We start from the raw sequence: 15,228 nt of genomic DNA, 5'->3' as shown, positions 1-15,228 counted from the left end.
AAGACTGACGTTGCCGCTTTAGATTTATGTCCAGCCTCACTATAAACATTATTAGATCTTTTCCTTACAGATTTCTGGAGTGCTTGTTGCAGTTGGACTCTTGTTTCTGCCTGCGTTTGCACAACAAATACAGATAGGCAAGTCTGGTTTTAGTTATTCCTGTCACACAGCAAACCTGCTGTGAATGACAGCATGCCAAGGAGTTAATGAAAACTTGTTCTCCAATATGGATTTTTAACTAAACAAAAACACTGAACCAAGCCTTTCAGTGGTCAGTTTAAGACACATATTTGACCAATTATATATATTTATATATTATACCTGCACTAGGATTAATCCAAACTGAAATTTTCTGCCCTAAGTGAACACACTCACGTATGTCACGTTATACACATAAGCATATCAGCTTACGACAGAAACGCTTACATACATGACATATCCGAGTTCGGTTGCACTCTTTCCCGGCTGCTCCGTTCTCCCCGCGCTGGCCGCCCGCATCGCCTCCCGCAGCGGCTCCCCGGCTCCCCGAGCCGTGCAGCCGGAGCGGGACGGAGCAGCGCAGGCACCATACCTGCGAGAGACCTGGCTGGGTCGGGGTTTGCTGCTCCCACCCCAGCACTAAAGCCGCTTCCCACGAGCTCGCAATAACACTGCAGAGGTACAAAGCGATGCCGCTCTCCTGACAGGCGGTTATATAGCCTGTCCTTGATCTTTACACGGGATTTCCCGGTGGCATAAAGCTAGAGCAGCATATGGTCCAGTGTTTATAAGCATGTTAATGACTGAAATGGGAAACTGTACAACCCGTTTTCCTTATAAACTTTAAACTGTAATTTCTTGGTTTTGCCATTGGACGCTGGACTCGTTCCCTGTTAATTTGGCACAGGCTGTTGAGACACACGCGGCCACGCTGACCCCGGGCACTGGGCAAGCAAAGTCAGTCCGGACACACTGATGGACCTGAAATCAGGGTCTGGCCCATAACGTGAACCAAACACTGTGAGTTAGCTTTCTGCTCACGATCCGCTACAAAAAGTTGCTTTTCCACGGAAGCACAATAAAGAATTTGCTTCAACACCAATGACTGCCTGCTCTAAGGAGCACAGCAACCCTGCCAAATGTTTCTCAAAAATAAAACGTCAATCAGTTTTCACCCTGTGCTTTTTGAAATACTACTCAAAATGTCTTCCTAAACTAAAATATTTAGCCGGGACTTCACAATTCTGCTTCAACCCCTTTGTGTTAAAAATTAGCTGTTTCACTTAACAAAAAATTGCAGCGAGGAGCTCCTTGTAAGTGGCGATATCTCACTTAAAAATACACTTGCTGCTTTCGGGAAGGTATGAGTGGTACAGTCAGCCATACCCTGGTATTTTGCTTAACCAAAATGGATTACAGCTATTTTTGAGAAGGCAGATACAGGTCTGCTACACGACTGCACTGAGAACTGCCATCCCAGGTATTCAAATTACAGAGAAAAGTAATAAAAAAATAAAACGTTATTTACATCTTCCTGTCTATCAATCATTTGGATAATTTAATCTCTTTCTAAATGGATTTTCATGAATGGACGATAACTTAAAAAATAGCTGCTTTTTTCATGAAGGGCTCAATTTCTGCACGTTGTAACATCATCAGAAGATCGTTAATGGCACTGTAATCTTGTAGCTGAAAAAAGCCTATTTGTACCTATTATTTCCTGAATATGCACACATATATAGGAAAGATATACCAAATAATACAGTGTGTGCACATGATTTTTTCTTTCTATCAGCAGGCTACTGCTTGTCTGCTTTGGAAGTGTAAAAAGAATAAAATTATAACCTGAGAGATGCTGGTGTGTTCTCATCAAAGGCCACAGCCCTTCAAAACTTTAACAAAGATATTTAAGAACTGATTTAAATACAATTTCAAGAGGAGTTCCAGGAATGTCCGTTATGAACTTTGAGGACAAATATACCAGTTTTTAGTTATTCCAGCCCAGCTTCTGAACTCACACAGTTACAGTGTGCCTGTCTCGGCCTTCTCCTTAAAGACCATATTTTTCAGTGCAGCTTGAAACTTGGCAAGAACTTAATCCGGTAGCAAATTTATTACACTTTTTAAAAAAATAATTGTGTCCATTTTTAAGTTATGGTATAAAAGTACAGAAAAACAGAAGTTTACATATCTGAGCTGCTGCATCTGTTCTTGAGTAACTTTTCGCTTAAAAATAAAACTTGGCAGACAATACGCCCACAATGCAGACCAAATGCATTTGGTACGTTGAAAAAAAAAAGCTAAATGAACAGAGAGAGTTAATTTTGAAACTTATACATCGTGCATGCACTGTTCTTGCTCCCCGCAAGATCCCGTTTCTCTATGGAGCCCCCACTGCCCCCTCAGTCATCCCTGGATGATCTGCACGCACCAACGTCCTCCTAACCCCACCAGAGCACTCAGCCTCCTGAAATCCTTGTGGCCCCTCCACAGGGACAAAAAAAATCACATGAAATGTGCCAGGAAAGAGAGGGTAAAGGCTGCAAACTTGAGAGGGTGGAAAGGTGAGGGGCACCCGAACCTGCCTGCCAGGGAAGCCACGGGGAACCAAGTACAACATCTATATCTATATTAACTTTAGTGCAAAGCACTCCAGTACTTTTCATCAATATTCATCCACCCCAAAAGTGATGCTGCCTGCAGGGTGGTCCCTGGCAGGATAACCCCCTGAGAAGGGTCCCGGGACAACACGAAGGGCTGCTGTGATGGGTGGAAACCCTGAGATGCTGGCGGAGACCTCCAGAGCTTGGGATGCAAAACTTCATTTTTTTCAGAGGTAAGGGGACAGCCTTTGCCTTACGTCCCCAAAGAAATAGAGAACAAGCTTCACAAGAGGAGCCTTCCAGCACTCCCTGCCCCACAGGGACCTGAGCAGGTCCTCATCTTGCCCTGATTTACAGCAATTTACTGGCATGAACCAGGCAGTCCCATGCGCCTTCCTCTGGTAACACAATGGATGATAACAATCATGCTTTTATGTCTTTATTCATAAGATTAAAATAATAAATCGTGTGTAACTTTTAAAAAAAAACATTAAGCCAAGATATTTAATGACCAAGTCTGTGGCCCCTTAGCTCAGTGCACTGTGTCTGGAGAGTGATGCAGAAATTGGTCTAAACTAATCCATGTATTCCTAAGAGATGCATGAACACCAAAGGGCCACGCACTGGAGAAGGCACTCTGTGGACAGAAATGATGCTATGCAACAGGGGAAGGTGTTCATGTGCGCTCCACTGGGGGGCATATGGCTCATCTAAGTGCCACAGCCACCGTGAAATTTCAAAGCCCTCCTCTTCCTCCCAGCTGGGGCCATGGAGTACTTTAGTCCTCCTCTAGTCCTCCCTTAACTTCCTCCCCTTCTCATTCTTTAGGCTTGTCTTAGTGCTGACAAAAATGGCCTGTAAGTGTCATTTCAAAAATCAGCCCCATAGCTCCATTCAAAAAGCAAACCAGCTTCATTAGTGGTCAATAACAGCATTCAACTTCAATACTGCTGATACAACTCCTCCAGTGAATAAGAGGGTAGACAAGAGTTATCCACTCTCATACAAGAGGACAGACAGGAGTGATCTACTCTCATAAAAGGCACAAGCAGGTGACACTTATTCCATGTGACGCCATCCACCAAAGCTGGCTGTATTAGAAATGATGCAGAAAGAATCCCTTACCTGTCCGGTAGACAAAATTGCCTTCTGTCTCTGATGATGATGGAGACACCAATTCCTCTTCAAATTCATTGGAACTAAATGAACCAGAGTGATTCCTTTGCCTTGTTTTTTCCATCATAGCTGCATTAGTAGCCATGACATGTCTCAATGAGTCATTTAGGTAACGATTCAATAAGCTGCTTTTGTATTTGGGGGGTGACACGTAATCCTCATTGGCACTTGTTTCTGGTCTCACTCCTGTTTTTATCACTGAATTTTCAGTTTTAAGCACAGTGTGATGAACCGGTTTGTTATATCCCCCTTCATTCATATGGTTTCTTGGAGGATTTTCTCCATCTGAAAACAGAGGAAGAAAGATACAGTATTGCATTGAATAGCTAATATTTAACAAGATCCTTTCTCTACATGTTTTAAATTGCTATAAATATAACTAAACCTTTACAAATTATTTTAGACTTCAGCATCAGACAATGATTTTCATTTTCTTCTGTTCACACATTGCTCACAGCAATTCCCAGGGTTCTCAGATGTTCCAGCTATTCCAAATTAATTAACTGTAGAAAACAGTGTCTGAGCCTAATTTGTTCATGAGCAACACAAGGCAGGTAGAAAAAACCTGAGAAGTGCCCTAAATCAGTGATAAACAATTCAAAATCTGGGTGAATAAGCTGAATTCTTACTGTCATAACTTGAAATTTGCTTCTCCTAAGTACGATGATACATTTAAGCGTATTTGCTTAAACTGTACTCTTTTAATTGTCCTGCAACCAGTCTTTTAAAGGGAAATGCAAACCAAGTAAATGTGAGTACAAACTGAAATCAGAACAAAGAGAATTGAAACTTGAGTACAAATTGAAATACATTCTTCTAAAAATTCCCATACACATTTCTGACGATGTTCTGCAGCATTTGTTCCTGTCAATGTATTTCCATGTCACAACCAACTAAAAAAAGCACCCACAGACATAATACAAATGTTCTATTAAAAAATATAGGGTGCTATTTAAAAAATTCCTACATTTGTTAATTTGGATAAGAAAGAGAATTTCAGTGCACCTTTAAAGGAAAAAGTTTGCTGGTAAAATACAGTAAATAAGTAACAGCAATATTGAGTTTACCATATAATAAGCCCCATTGAAGTTAATCAGATTCTCTTGCTAATCAGATTCTCTTGTTAATGACATGATATTGCTATAGCCCTTCCATCAAGGAAAGTACCAGTCAAGAGGTTTCTCATTTCCTTAAACCAACAAATGTAATGATTTTTCTCCTTTAACGCAGATTAAAGCAATAGGCTTGTAGGATGTAATGCAGTAACAATTATCTTTCTAGTAACAATGCTATATGAAACAGGCAAATAACATGCAACCAGACTGCCAGCCCGATTAACCTACACAATCCTGCTCTGCAAGGCTGCCTAGTAGTTGGGAGCTAAAACTGGCACCTAATTCACAAAAACTAAAGGCGGATGCACGGAGGGTGTTTTGTGAGAAATCAGCGCTAACTTAGGGTTTCAGATACTTTATAAACATATTGTAATTGGTTTAAAATTGATAAAAAGAGTATCAACAAACCTTCAGAGCACGAGTCATCACTGCTCACGCTGAGTCGTTCAGCATTTCCTTGAACATATTTGTTGTACAGTTTTATTCGTAAAGCCCAGCTAAGATCTGGTTGCCTGACAGTATTCTTCAGGCGACGTCTTGCATTGGCAAACCAGTTTGATACCTGCATACAAATGAATGTGTTAGTTTCCCTTGAAAATGATGCAAATAAACAAATCTAACCCATACAGTTTTGATGAGGTTTATGTATCTCCTAATAAAATGGCAAACAAGGGAAACACAAATAGGAGTCCATGAAACTGTCACTGAGCAGTGCAGGAACCTCAGACAAGAAGCCAGGTTCAGGCTTTCCACCCTTCCCAAGTGTTAGCAAACTCTCATTGTTAACAAGGTTTTAATTAAGGTGTCCCAAAATACTAATTTTATATCCCTCTTTCTTTTTTTTTTAAAGATAATGCCCTGAACTTTCAATACAAACCTTCGCTACATTACTAACATCCTAAATGAAAACTAATAGCTAATGTTAGGTAATTTGCCTTTGACATTTATGTAGGCTACAATAAGGCTGTTGAACAGAAAAACCCATTCTGAATTTGGTTATATAAAAGCCCAGATTCTCCCTCGTGCCTTATCAGTACTCTGACAGGCAGTGAGTACCAGGGAAGTCTTACACAGAATATAACCTGCTTTGAGTCACTGCAGAAATCAACTATTTGCTCTACAGAGCAGCAGCTTCTATGAACTCTTTCTGTTAGGGAAACCCTAAAAAGCAGTGAAGATGCAGATTCCTCACACAGGGACTACTAAACAAGAGACTGGCTTGTCTTTGTTCTTCTCAGCTGCAGGGCATTTCCCAGTTTGACATTACAAAATGGGTACATGTTACTATCCTTCCAGCATACAGTCACCCCAAAGTCAGGCTCCAACGCAAGGATTTCACAGTGCTTTGGGTACCAAAGGAGCAAAAGGGCACGGCATAGTCTTCTGTGCCAGCAGTGCTAATCAAGCCACCAAATGGGCTGCAAGTACTTGCAGTCACTTTGCGTGAAAGCATACCTGAGAAAACGCTGGCCTTGATTCTACTGTAACTTAAAAATACATAAAATAGGAAGTACTGATACTGACAGAATGACCTTACCATAACCTTACTACAAGCAAGAGCAGAGGCAAACTACCTACACTCTAACAATATTTGTATAATGATAAATCAGGTCTTAAAAACACTATTTACTCCTTGCAGTACTAAGTGTCTTTTAACATGACCTCTGCAAGAAGGAGGAAGAGTAGCATTACTTGCAAAGGAGAATGTAAAGAATGTCGGGAGAGCCTATAGCCCTGCTCACGTCTTTGTGTTGTGAAAGTGCACACAGAGAAAGCTGAGACTACTTGCAGTCATATTCTGACCTGGGAACAATCATACCATTTAATTTATGTTAACCTGCAAAGCAAGCTAACACGTTTGATCAATGCGTGCTACCCCCCCTACTAGAGAGCCGAAGTGTAGACCTCAGTGTTGGATTTTGGCCCTAGTTTTGTCATCTGCCTATTGTAGCTAAGGTTGCATAAACTGCGCAGAAGTATTTGGCTAATTATTCTGGATTGATAATCTCTTCTAGGGTGATACCGAGAAAAATAAACACTATCTGCTTAAAGGAAGAACAAAACTTTGGTTCAGAGTCCCACCCAGAACTTAGCAGTGGCGCCTTAAGCCTGTCACTTTGATTTTACTTAAAATCACGTTTACATGAAACAGGGTTCCACCGAAAATACAGTGAGCCCTGGATCAGCCCTCAGATGCCAAACACAGAACTTCACAAACCATGTAGTTTGCTATGACAGGTTAGAAGACCAAAACTGTAGCTGGCAGGAAAGAGTAAGCAATTTTCATTCTCTTCCAAGGCTACTTGTTTATATCCATCATATTGACACAGCAATCATAGTAAACCAGAAAGGGTGGGCTGGAATCCATCCACTTTCTAACGCCATTAACAAACTCACTCCAGACTGCTCAGCTGCAGCGGCAGTCACCTGGCTGTTGCATGATTTAGTATAACTCTGAAATCAAGTATGTAACGATAGAGATGGATCAATCCAGGGTCCCACTGAACATTATAGCAGTTACTGCAGCATCTTAGAAAACTGACAGCTTTCCAACATCTCACTAGAAAGAGGTTCATTATGCTCCATTTCATTACATATTGAAATATTTCATCAGTGAAATGCCACATACAGAAAAGAAAGATAGGGTAGTATTAGTGTGACTCATACATTAAAAGCAATTAAATTTAGCAGAAGTGATTTTTGCATGGTACTCTTGGTTTATTTTGGGCTCATTCTTTCCATGCCAAAGCTTCGCTTTCTGCATATCAATATGAAAAGATGAGTCATATTTTAAGTCTTCTGCTATGAGAGGAGGAAACAGTAGTATTTGATCATTATGAAAGTACCTTAAGTCAGCATTTACAAGAGGAGCTAGCTCTCTGCTAAAGCACAAACCAGCCAACTCTCACTCCAGAAACTTCTCCCAAATGCAATTACAACAAGGCCCGTTAAAGCTGAAGGCAAATCCACTTAAAAGATTTTTAGGTTAGATCTACAGTGTAGTATCTCGGGGTGCTTTCCTGCTTTTGGGCACTGGTGTATGTTGCTGGAAAATCTTCATCTTTAAGACATCAAGAGATTCAACATCTCTCCCACTCTTCAGTCCTGGGCAACCTCCAGGTGTGTGGACTGGAAGAGGCTGCATGGCCACAGGCTGTGCGAGACAGCGCGCTCACCCTGAACGCCAGCCAGGGGCTGGGTTATTGCAGGCTGTGCCTGGCTCCTTTAAAGCCAAGGGCAGTTTTGTCACTAATTTCAACCAGCCGCAACCGTTAACCTTGTGTGTCCATGTGGTCTTCAAAAAGTTGCATGCCTACTGCTGCAGGTCCCACTCACTACAAGTGCCTGTTTGCACCACGCTTACTTAAGCTATTACAAAAAGAAACAACCTAAGCTGCCAGAAGCCAGCCATCCTTTATGATGGCCCCAAGTTACACTACTGTGACCTCCAAAAATAATAAAAAACCCAAACCAAATGATTTACATACAAGCCAGTGGGAAAATCTTTGTCTCAGAAACCTCCCAAAGAACTAAGCATCTTGAAAAAACACATTATGAAACTCACTATTCTTGTAAAGTAATAATCATGTAGCTCTTCAAGAAGTAAAAAGACAAAACCCAAGAAGAACGATAATAGATGTGCTTTCCAGCATTCATATTTTACAGCAGCTCAGTCATTCCCAAAGAGCATCAGGTACTTATATCGGCATCATGAAATATTGACCCTCTGGCTTTGCTTCTGAAGAGACTCCTCAATTTTATTGTAATTCGTTCTGCTTCACTGCTTAAGAGTGGCCAAAGTTTCAGAAAGGGAACAGAAATCAAACGATTCTCTTCCTCCAGTAATCCAGATATGCCTTTATGAATCTGAATACTAGTAGATCCATAGCAACACATGACCAATATATTAATCCTAGTATTGCAAAAAACTTCTCGTCCACAATACTGCCATACATATTTCTTTCTGGAAGGAATATACAGCCATTTTTCTTTTTTATTTCACAAGAACATCTAAACCAAAATTTAAAATAAAATGAATCAAGCACTGTGGTAATAATACAAATGAAAATGTAGCATATTAATAGCATATTGATAGGACAAATTATTGGATTCTGAATTGGAATCTAATTGGAGTAAAACACAAAATGCCTTTTCAAACTATATTGCTTTTTTGGTTTCCTGCTTTGGCAGTTGGGAAAGTAAAAAACTTTGGACTGTTGGACTGAAAGCTGCAATAACATTTGCCTCGAGGACTCTCGAAGACCTTGTTGGTCTGCTCAGGAATAAGTCAGCTCAGAATTTGACCCAGGTTTTGCTACTACTTATTAAGAAACAAGATGATTTATGATTCCTGCGAAATCCTACCTCCTTGAAAGAGTTTGACTTTCCTTTTGCAGTACTGTCGTACACGTACCTGGAACAGCCCCCTTGCTGTCCCACTGCACCCAGGAACAGGGGACTAAGCCAAACTATTAGTGAGGCAGAATAAATTAATTTAAAATCAGCCAACTGGCTGATAGCAAAACATGAAAATAAAACAGTGGAAGATTTGACATGCAGATACTGTCCTAATAATAACAGTAGAAAACAGGGCTGGATGTTAACCTCCTTGCCTCACAGAAGGATTGGCTACATCTATGCCACAGCCCTGCAAAAAGTCCTTTACATAGATGAAAGAAAAGCACATGGAGAAGAGTTACGGCCATATTATCAATATTACTGTGACCAGCATCGTCTTCCAGACAGCTGCTGAAGAGCTTTTCCAAGGTCAGCAGCCAGGTGAAAAACAAAAAAAACCCCAACCGTTCATTCCCTAAATGACATTTTGGCAGAAACTCAAAGGGATTTTCAACAGTATCCTTTGTCTTCCCTAGGGCCTCCAACGACAAGGTGTCAGCACACGAGGGAGGCTGGGACAAGGTAATAGCTGTCAGCAGACAACAGCCTCCACAGGACTGGAAAGCTGTGGGGGCAAGCGTACGATCCCACCAAGAGCAAACACCATGGGACAGCACCGAGAAATGGAAGACGAATAGGAAATACGAGACAGGTCAGCCAACGTGAAGGCGTGTAACCTGGAGAAAACATCATACACTGATTCCTGTTTCTCCAACAACGTCTGGTGTTACTAGATTAGAAAAGCAGTCACAAGAGACCCTGGTTGATGCTTTTGCAAAGTGCTCCTCCTGGGAGAGAAGCAAAGCTTACCAACAGATACCGAAGCCCAGTCCCGAGCCTGCTCTTGGTTATACCACTCAGCTGAAAGAGCACAGCCTTCGGGGAAGCTATTTCAGATGTACCCAGTGTGACTGGGATCACAGCCTGGTGCTTTCTCTCTCACTCTCAGAGAACAAGAATTTTGGTCTGGATTAGTGTCTTGTTCTTTCTGGGCATCTGAAACGTAGATGTGGGGCGCATGTTTTGTTCTTCCAGGCTCAGGAATTACTGCTGGTCCCAGACGTGTGTATTTACCTCTCGTACAGATGCTAAGGTATTCCTGGATTAAAAGAGCATTGCACCCAAATGATGGAAGAAACATCTGGGGTTTCTTTTTGATGGTGTGCTTCTGTAAATGAAGATAGATGTGCTGGTTTGCACAACTCTTTCAAATATTACAGTTCATAGAAATAAGGCTGGTCAAATTCAGCTTCAGTGTAAATCCACTAGAGTCACGGGGGTCTAACAGAGATAAATGCAGCCTGATCCTTTTTAATTTTATTCTCCACCTTATGTAGATCGTAAAACTCTATGGAGTAGTGGCCATGGCTCACTTGACGCTTTTATAGAGGCTAACACAGCATATCCCCATCAGGATTTATCAAAGCTGCCACGAGAGAAATACTGCAAAAACCCAGCAGTTTTTTCCCTTATCTGTTCGTTCCGAGGCATTCATAAAAGAACAGGAGAAGAACTCCTCAAAATGTCATTAATGTGAAAGTCTCCCAACATGTACTCTGGATGTATGTTTTAAATCTCATGTAAAAATACAGGAATATTCTGAAAGCCATAGTCCAATAAACTACTCCTATTGAATTGCAGCATTGAATGGACAGTGTTTATGTAATCGTATTTTTAAAAGTCTGAGCAAACCTTTCATGTATATTTTTTAAAAGCAAGAGAAGTTTTTTTAACTGTATCTTCCAGTTATAACTGGCATTTTCTGAGACATTAATATTATTTTTGTCAAAGCTATAGTGTTTTTTCTAGTGCAATAGTTTCACAGTGAGGTACTAAAGTGTAAGTTTCCCATTTTGCTGTTACTCAGATTGAAGTTCATAGCACTGGCTTTTTTGAAGGAGTACTCAAAATAATAATGCTGAATTACCACCTTCTTTTTCTAATACTTCATGTTATTTTGATATCTTCATGTCCTCTGTAAAGTGACACATAATGTGTTAGGCAGAGTGCTGAGGACCCGATCCTGCAGACACATGTGTTTCTTTTTATGCACCTAGCAGTAGCTCCCAGTAAGGAAATTAGATTATTCACAATGCATAAATCTTTGCAGCATCCAGACCTGAGAGAGCATCACTCAGCAACCGATAGCATTTAACCACATATTTCAATAGAGTGCCAGATGGCAAAGAGAACAAAGAAGGAAGATTTAGAAACATTTGCAGCCAACTTCATACCTCTTACTGCAACACAACTGCCAGTCATTTCAGGGGAGTTTTACCTGAGAGCAAAACAATTACTCCCCATGTCTAATTATGCTATAACGATAACGCCTGTAAGACTGTGAAGCACGGTCACTGCATGCTGAGCTGCTGCACAGAGTGTGTATGGTAACACTAACGTCTGTGCAACAGGTGATGATTATTGTCAGAACAATAGAACCATTTTCCTTCTAGCCCATTTTCAAAAGGGAAAAGAGTAGCTCCCTACAACTTCCTCACCAACTCCTATTCTGTGCTGAAATCTCCCATTACCGATTTTTTTTACCTGAAGATTTTTAAAGACTGAGCAAAAATATTTCCACTGTATTTATGAAGGAGATGAAAGGATGGGGCATCTTTTCCTAGGAGGGAATGCACACACCTTTTGCCAATTGCCTTTAGCACTTTCCCAGCCAGGACAGCCCAGATGTGGGGATTCCTGTTTGGGGGGGGATACAGTCCTGCTGGAGGAGGGCAGAGGGAAGGATGAGCACAGGACCCCTGGCCTCGCTGGCTGCACTGATGCCCCCCCGAAACCCAGTGCTGCCTCTTGCTCAGCTCACAGAGGGGCTTTGGCTGATGCTGTCCCTGTCCCTCCCCTCCATGAAACGCCCCAGAGCAGCCGCCGGAGGTGGGGGTAGGCGGTTCCCTTACCTGCACCAGGGTCATCTGGGAGCCGAGGGCCAGCAGGATCTTCTCCGTCTTGGTGGGGTAGGGGTTGTCGCGGTGCTTGTAGAGCCACTGCTTGAGCGGCCGCGCCATGTCCTGCAGCGCCTGCCGCTTGTGCCGCACCTTCCCGCCGCTCTGCCGCGCCCTGCCGCGGAGAAGGGGCGCTGAGGGCCGCGGCCGGGGCTGCAGGCACCTGCCCGGCGCCCCCCCCCCGGCCCCGAGCTCCCCTGCGCGGCCGGCGTTACGGGTGCGGGAGGCGTGCAGGGATGCGCGCCCATCCGCGGGGCGCCCTGCCCTAGGCGGGACCCCGATCGGGGGGGGCTGCCCCAGCCCCGGGGTGCGCCGTGCCAGGGTCTGGCCCTGCCCGAGGGGGTGCGCCCTGCCCGGGGGGAGCCAAGCCCCGTCCCCGCGGCTGCTCGGGGGGTCTTTCCACGGCCGCAGCCCTCGCCCCGGGCCGGCTGCCCAGGAGAAGGCGATGCCCGCAGCTCCCCCAAACTCCCCGCTCGAGGGTCTGGGGGAGCGGACCGAGAGGGAGGGCGCGGGGCCGGCTTCGCCCGCCGCGGACGCTGCCCGTGATGATGCTGCGAGCCCGGGCGGCTTCACCGCGTGGGTTTCTGCGGGGCCAGGGCTCCGCCGGTGCAGGCTTTGAGCGTCCCGATGCTTTCGGCGCTCGGCATCTGCCAGGCGTGTGGTGGGTCCGTTTACGGAGGGGCTTTCCAGAGGGGCCAGGGCCCGCCTCGCACGGCCCCGGCCGCGCACCCCAGCGCGGCGCAGCCGGGAGCACAGGGCTGCGGTGCGGGCTGCGCCGCGGGGCCAACCGAGCCTGCCCCCCGCCCGAATTTATTTGCCAGTTATATTCAGAGATACCCGCGGCGTCGAGCACCTCCCGGGTCGTTTCCCTGCTCGGAGCCAGCGGCGAGGAGTGCTGCCGGGGCAGCCGGCGTGCCGCTCCCTAACGCCGCCGGCAGCGACGCGAAGCAGCCCCCAAAGCCCCACGCCTGCCGGGGAAAAAGGTGAAACCGGGGGGGAATGAAACTCAGCTCCCGTTAAGACAAAAAAAAAGGAAAAGGTGCTTGTTTGTAAAAATAAAAAGCGAGTGAACAAAACCGGGGGAACCAGAAGGAAAACCCAGAGGCGGGCTGGGGCCGGCGGCGCGCCCGGTGGGCAGCGCTGCGCGGAGGCTCCGGGCGGCGGCAGCTCTCGGCGACGGCGGCAGGGGGCGCCACGGGGCCGTGCCGGGCCGGGCCGGGCCGGGCCGGGCCCCGCCGAGCCGGGCCGCGCCGGGCGGCCGCGGGCGCTGCCTCGTCCAGGGCTCCCTCGGCAGCCCACCTCCGCCGCGATCGGCTGGTAATGATATTTCGATGAAACATAACCTGCGTCCTACTAACCAGCACCGCCGTTAAAAGTACGAGCTGATGCAATCGTTAAGGTGGAAATTCGGCAGTAAAAACAGCTCCTCGGGGTTTCTCGGTTTCGGTGCCTCCTGACTGTGCTCCTTAGTCTTTACTTTGTAAAGCTGACCCGAAATGTCTGGTCCGCGCTCGCCGGTTCAACCCTTCGAGCTACGGCTGACAACGCGCCGGAGCTAACACGTCCTCTCATCACCTCCTATTTCACCTGTTCCAGCACAAAAACAAACCAGCCGCAGACGGCTCGGCCTCACCTGCCCTGTTAGCAAAACCGATCCTAACATCACCCTGCCCAGCCCCTGACTGGCAGCGAGCTAGTCCGTTTTAGATCTCACCCCAGGGAATGCAGCGACAACGCAGCTCCTTCCCGTCCGCTCGCTCAGCGCGCTGCGAACCGGCCGGGACGGCGGAACAAGTGCTGGGGGCCGCGCAGGGCCCGCCCGCCTCAGCCGCGGCCGCGAACCGGCTGCCCCGGCACCGCCGGCGGGGGTCGGCCCCGCGGCCGCCCCGTCCCACAGGTTTCACACGTTCCGCCCTGCGCCTCTGTTTTGGGGGCTTAAATTCCATGAAGCGCCCGACCAAAGCGGACGAGCCCGGGTTTCCCCGGTTTGTTTGTGTTTGGAGGCAGAGAGGGGGAGGTCAAACACTGCAGGACAGGAGCGCTCTGTCTGGCACATTCCAGCCCAGTCGGTCGCCTCTGCATCACCTATTACAGGAATTTCCCACCGTAGCTGTGGAATGAGAGTCCCAGAGAGTATGGACCGGGGGCGCGGGGGAGGACCCATCTAGAAACCCATCTCGCAACCCCAAACCGGCTGCGCGGCGGCCGGCAGCGCCGGCAGCGGCGCGCGGGGCCGCCCCGCGGGGCCGGTGCGCGGCGCGGAGACGAGCGCACGGCATACCCCGTCCGCCGGTTGCGCAGGCTGAGACTCTCCTTGATGGACGGGCTGTCGGGGAGCAGCACCTCGGCGTGGTGCGGCCCCTCCACCACCCCCACGTAGGGCCGGCCGCTCCGCTCCCGCTCCTTGGCGTCCTCCTCGAAAAGCACCTGGCCGCTGAGCTTGCTGAAGACGATGGTGTTCATGGTGGCGGGCTGGGGGCCGCCGTCGGGCTGGCCGCCGGCTCCGAGGTGCGGGCTCTCGCTCTGCGCTGCGGGGAGGCGGCAGCGGTCACCGGGCAGCCGCGCCGAACCGCCGAGACCCGCCCGGCGCGAGGGCAGCGCGGAGGCACCGGGCGCCGCCTGCCCACCCACGGACGGGGGGGGCAGCCGCCCCTCCCACGGCCCGGCCCGCTCCCACGCCCCCCCCCCCCCAAACCCGGTCCGCTCCCGCGGCCCGGCTCGCTCCCACGGCCCCCTCGGCCCGGCCCGCTCCCACGTCCCGTCCGGCTCCCACGGCCCGACCCGCTTCCACTCGCACCTCGCCGCCAGCCTCCGCCGCGCTCCTCGCTCCGTGTCGCAATAGTTCGGAGCGCGGGTTTTCTGTTGGTTTGGTGTTTCTCTCTCGCTCTCTCTCCTTTTTTTTCCCCTTTCCCTTCCCCTCCCCTCCCCCGGAATGATTTTCCCCTTCCCCCTCCCCAAACGGGGAGGGAAACAAATTGTTTTTAACGACCACCAAATGCG

At 47.2% G+C, this 15,228-nt stretch overlaps 1 protein-coding gene across 1 annotated transcript in view; it reads right to left on the bottom strand.

Moving 5' to 3' along the window:
* MKX (mohawk homeobox) overlaps positions 1-14,691 on the bottom strand; it is a 45,711-nt gene extending 31,020 nt beyond the window's left edge. The window contains exons 1-4 of the mRNA XM_059819012.1: positions 14,510-14,691; positions 12,184-12,343; positions 5,282-5,435; positions 3,708-4,043 (exon numbers count right to left, since the gene is read on the bottom strand). Coding sequence (XP_059674995.1) covers positions 3,708-4,043; positions 5,282-5,435; positions 12,184-12,343; positions 14,510-14,691 — 832 coding nt within the window. The remainder of the gene's footprint in view (positions 1-3,707; positions 4,044-5,281; positions 5,436-12,183; positions 12,344-14,509) is intronic.
* Positions 14,692-15,228: the final 537 nt, after the last annotated feature.

The sequence above is a fragment of the Gavia stellata genome, chromosome 6 (assembly GCF_030936135.1).
Source record: "Gavia stellata isolate bGavSte3 chromosome 6, bGavSte3.hap2, whole genome shotgun sequence".
NCBI classification, from domain to species: Eukaryota; Metazoa; Chordata; class Aves; order Gaviiformes; family Gaviidae; genus Gavia; species Gavia stellata.
The sequence above is the reverse complement of the archived record's forward strand: the minus strand, read 5'-3'. Positions and strand labels throughout refer to the sequence as shown.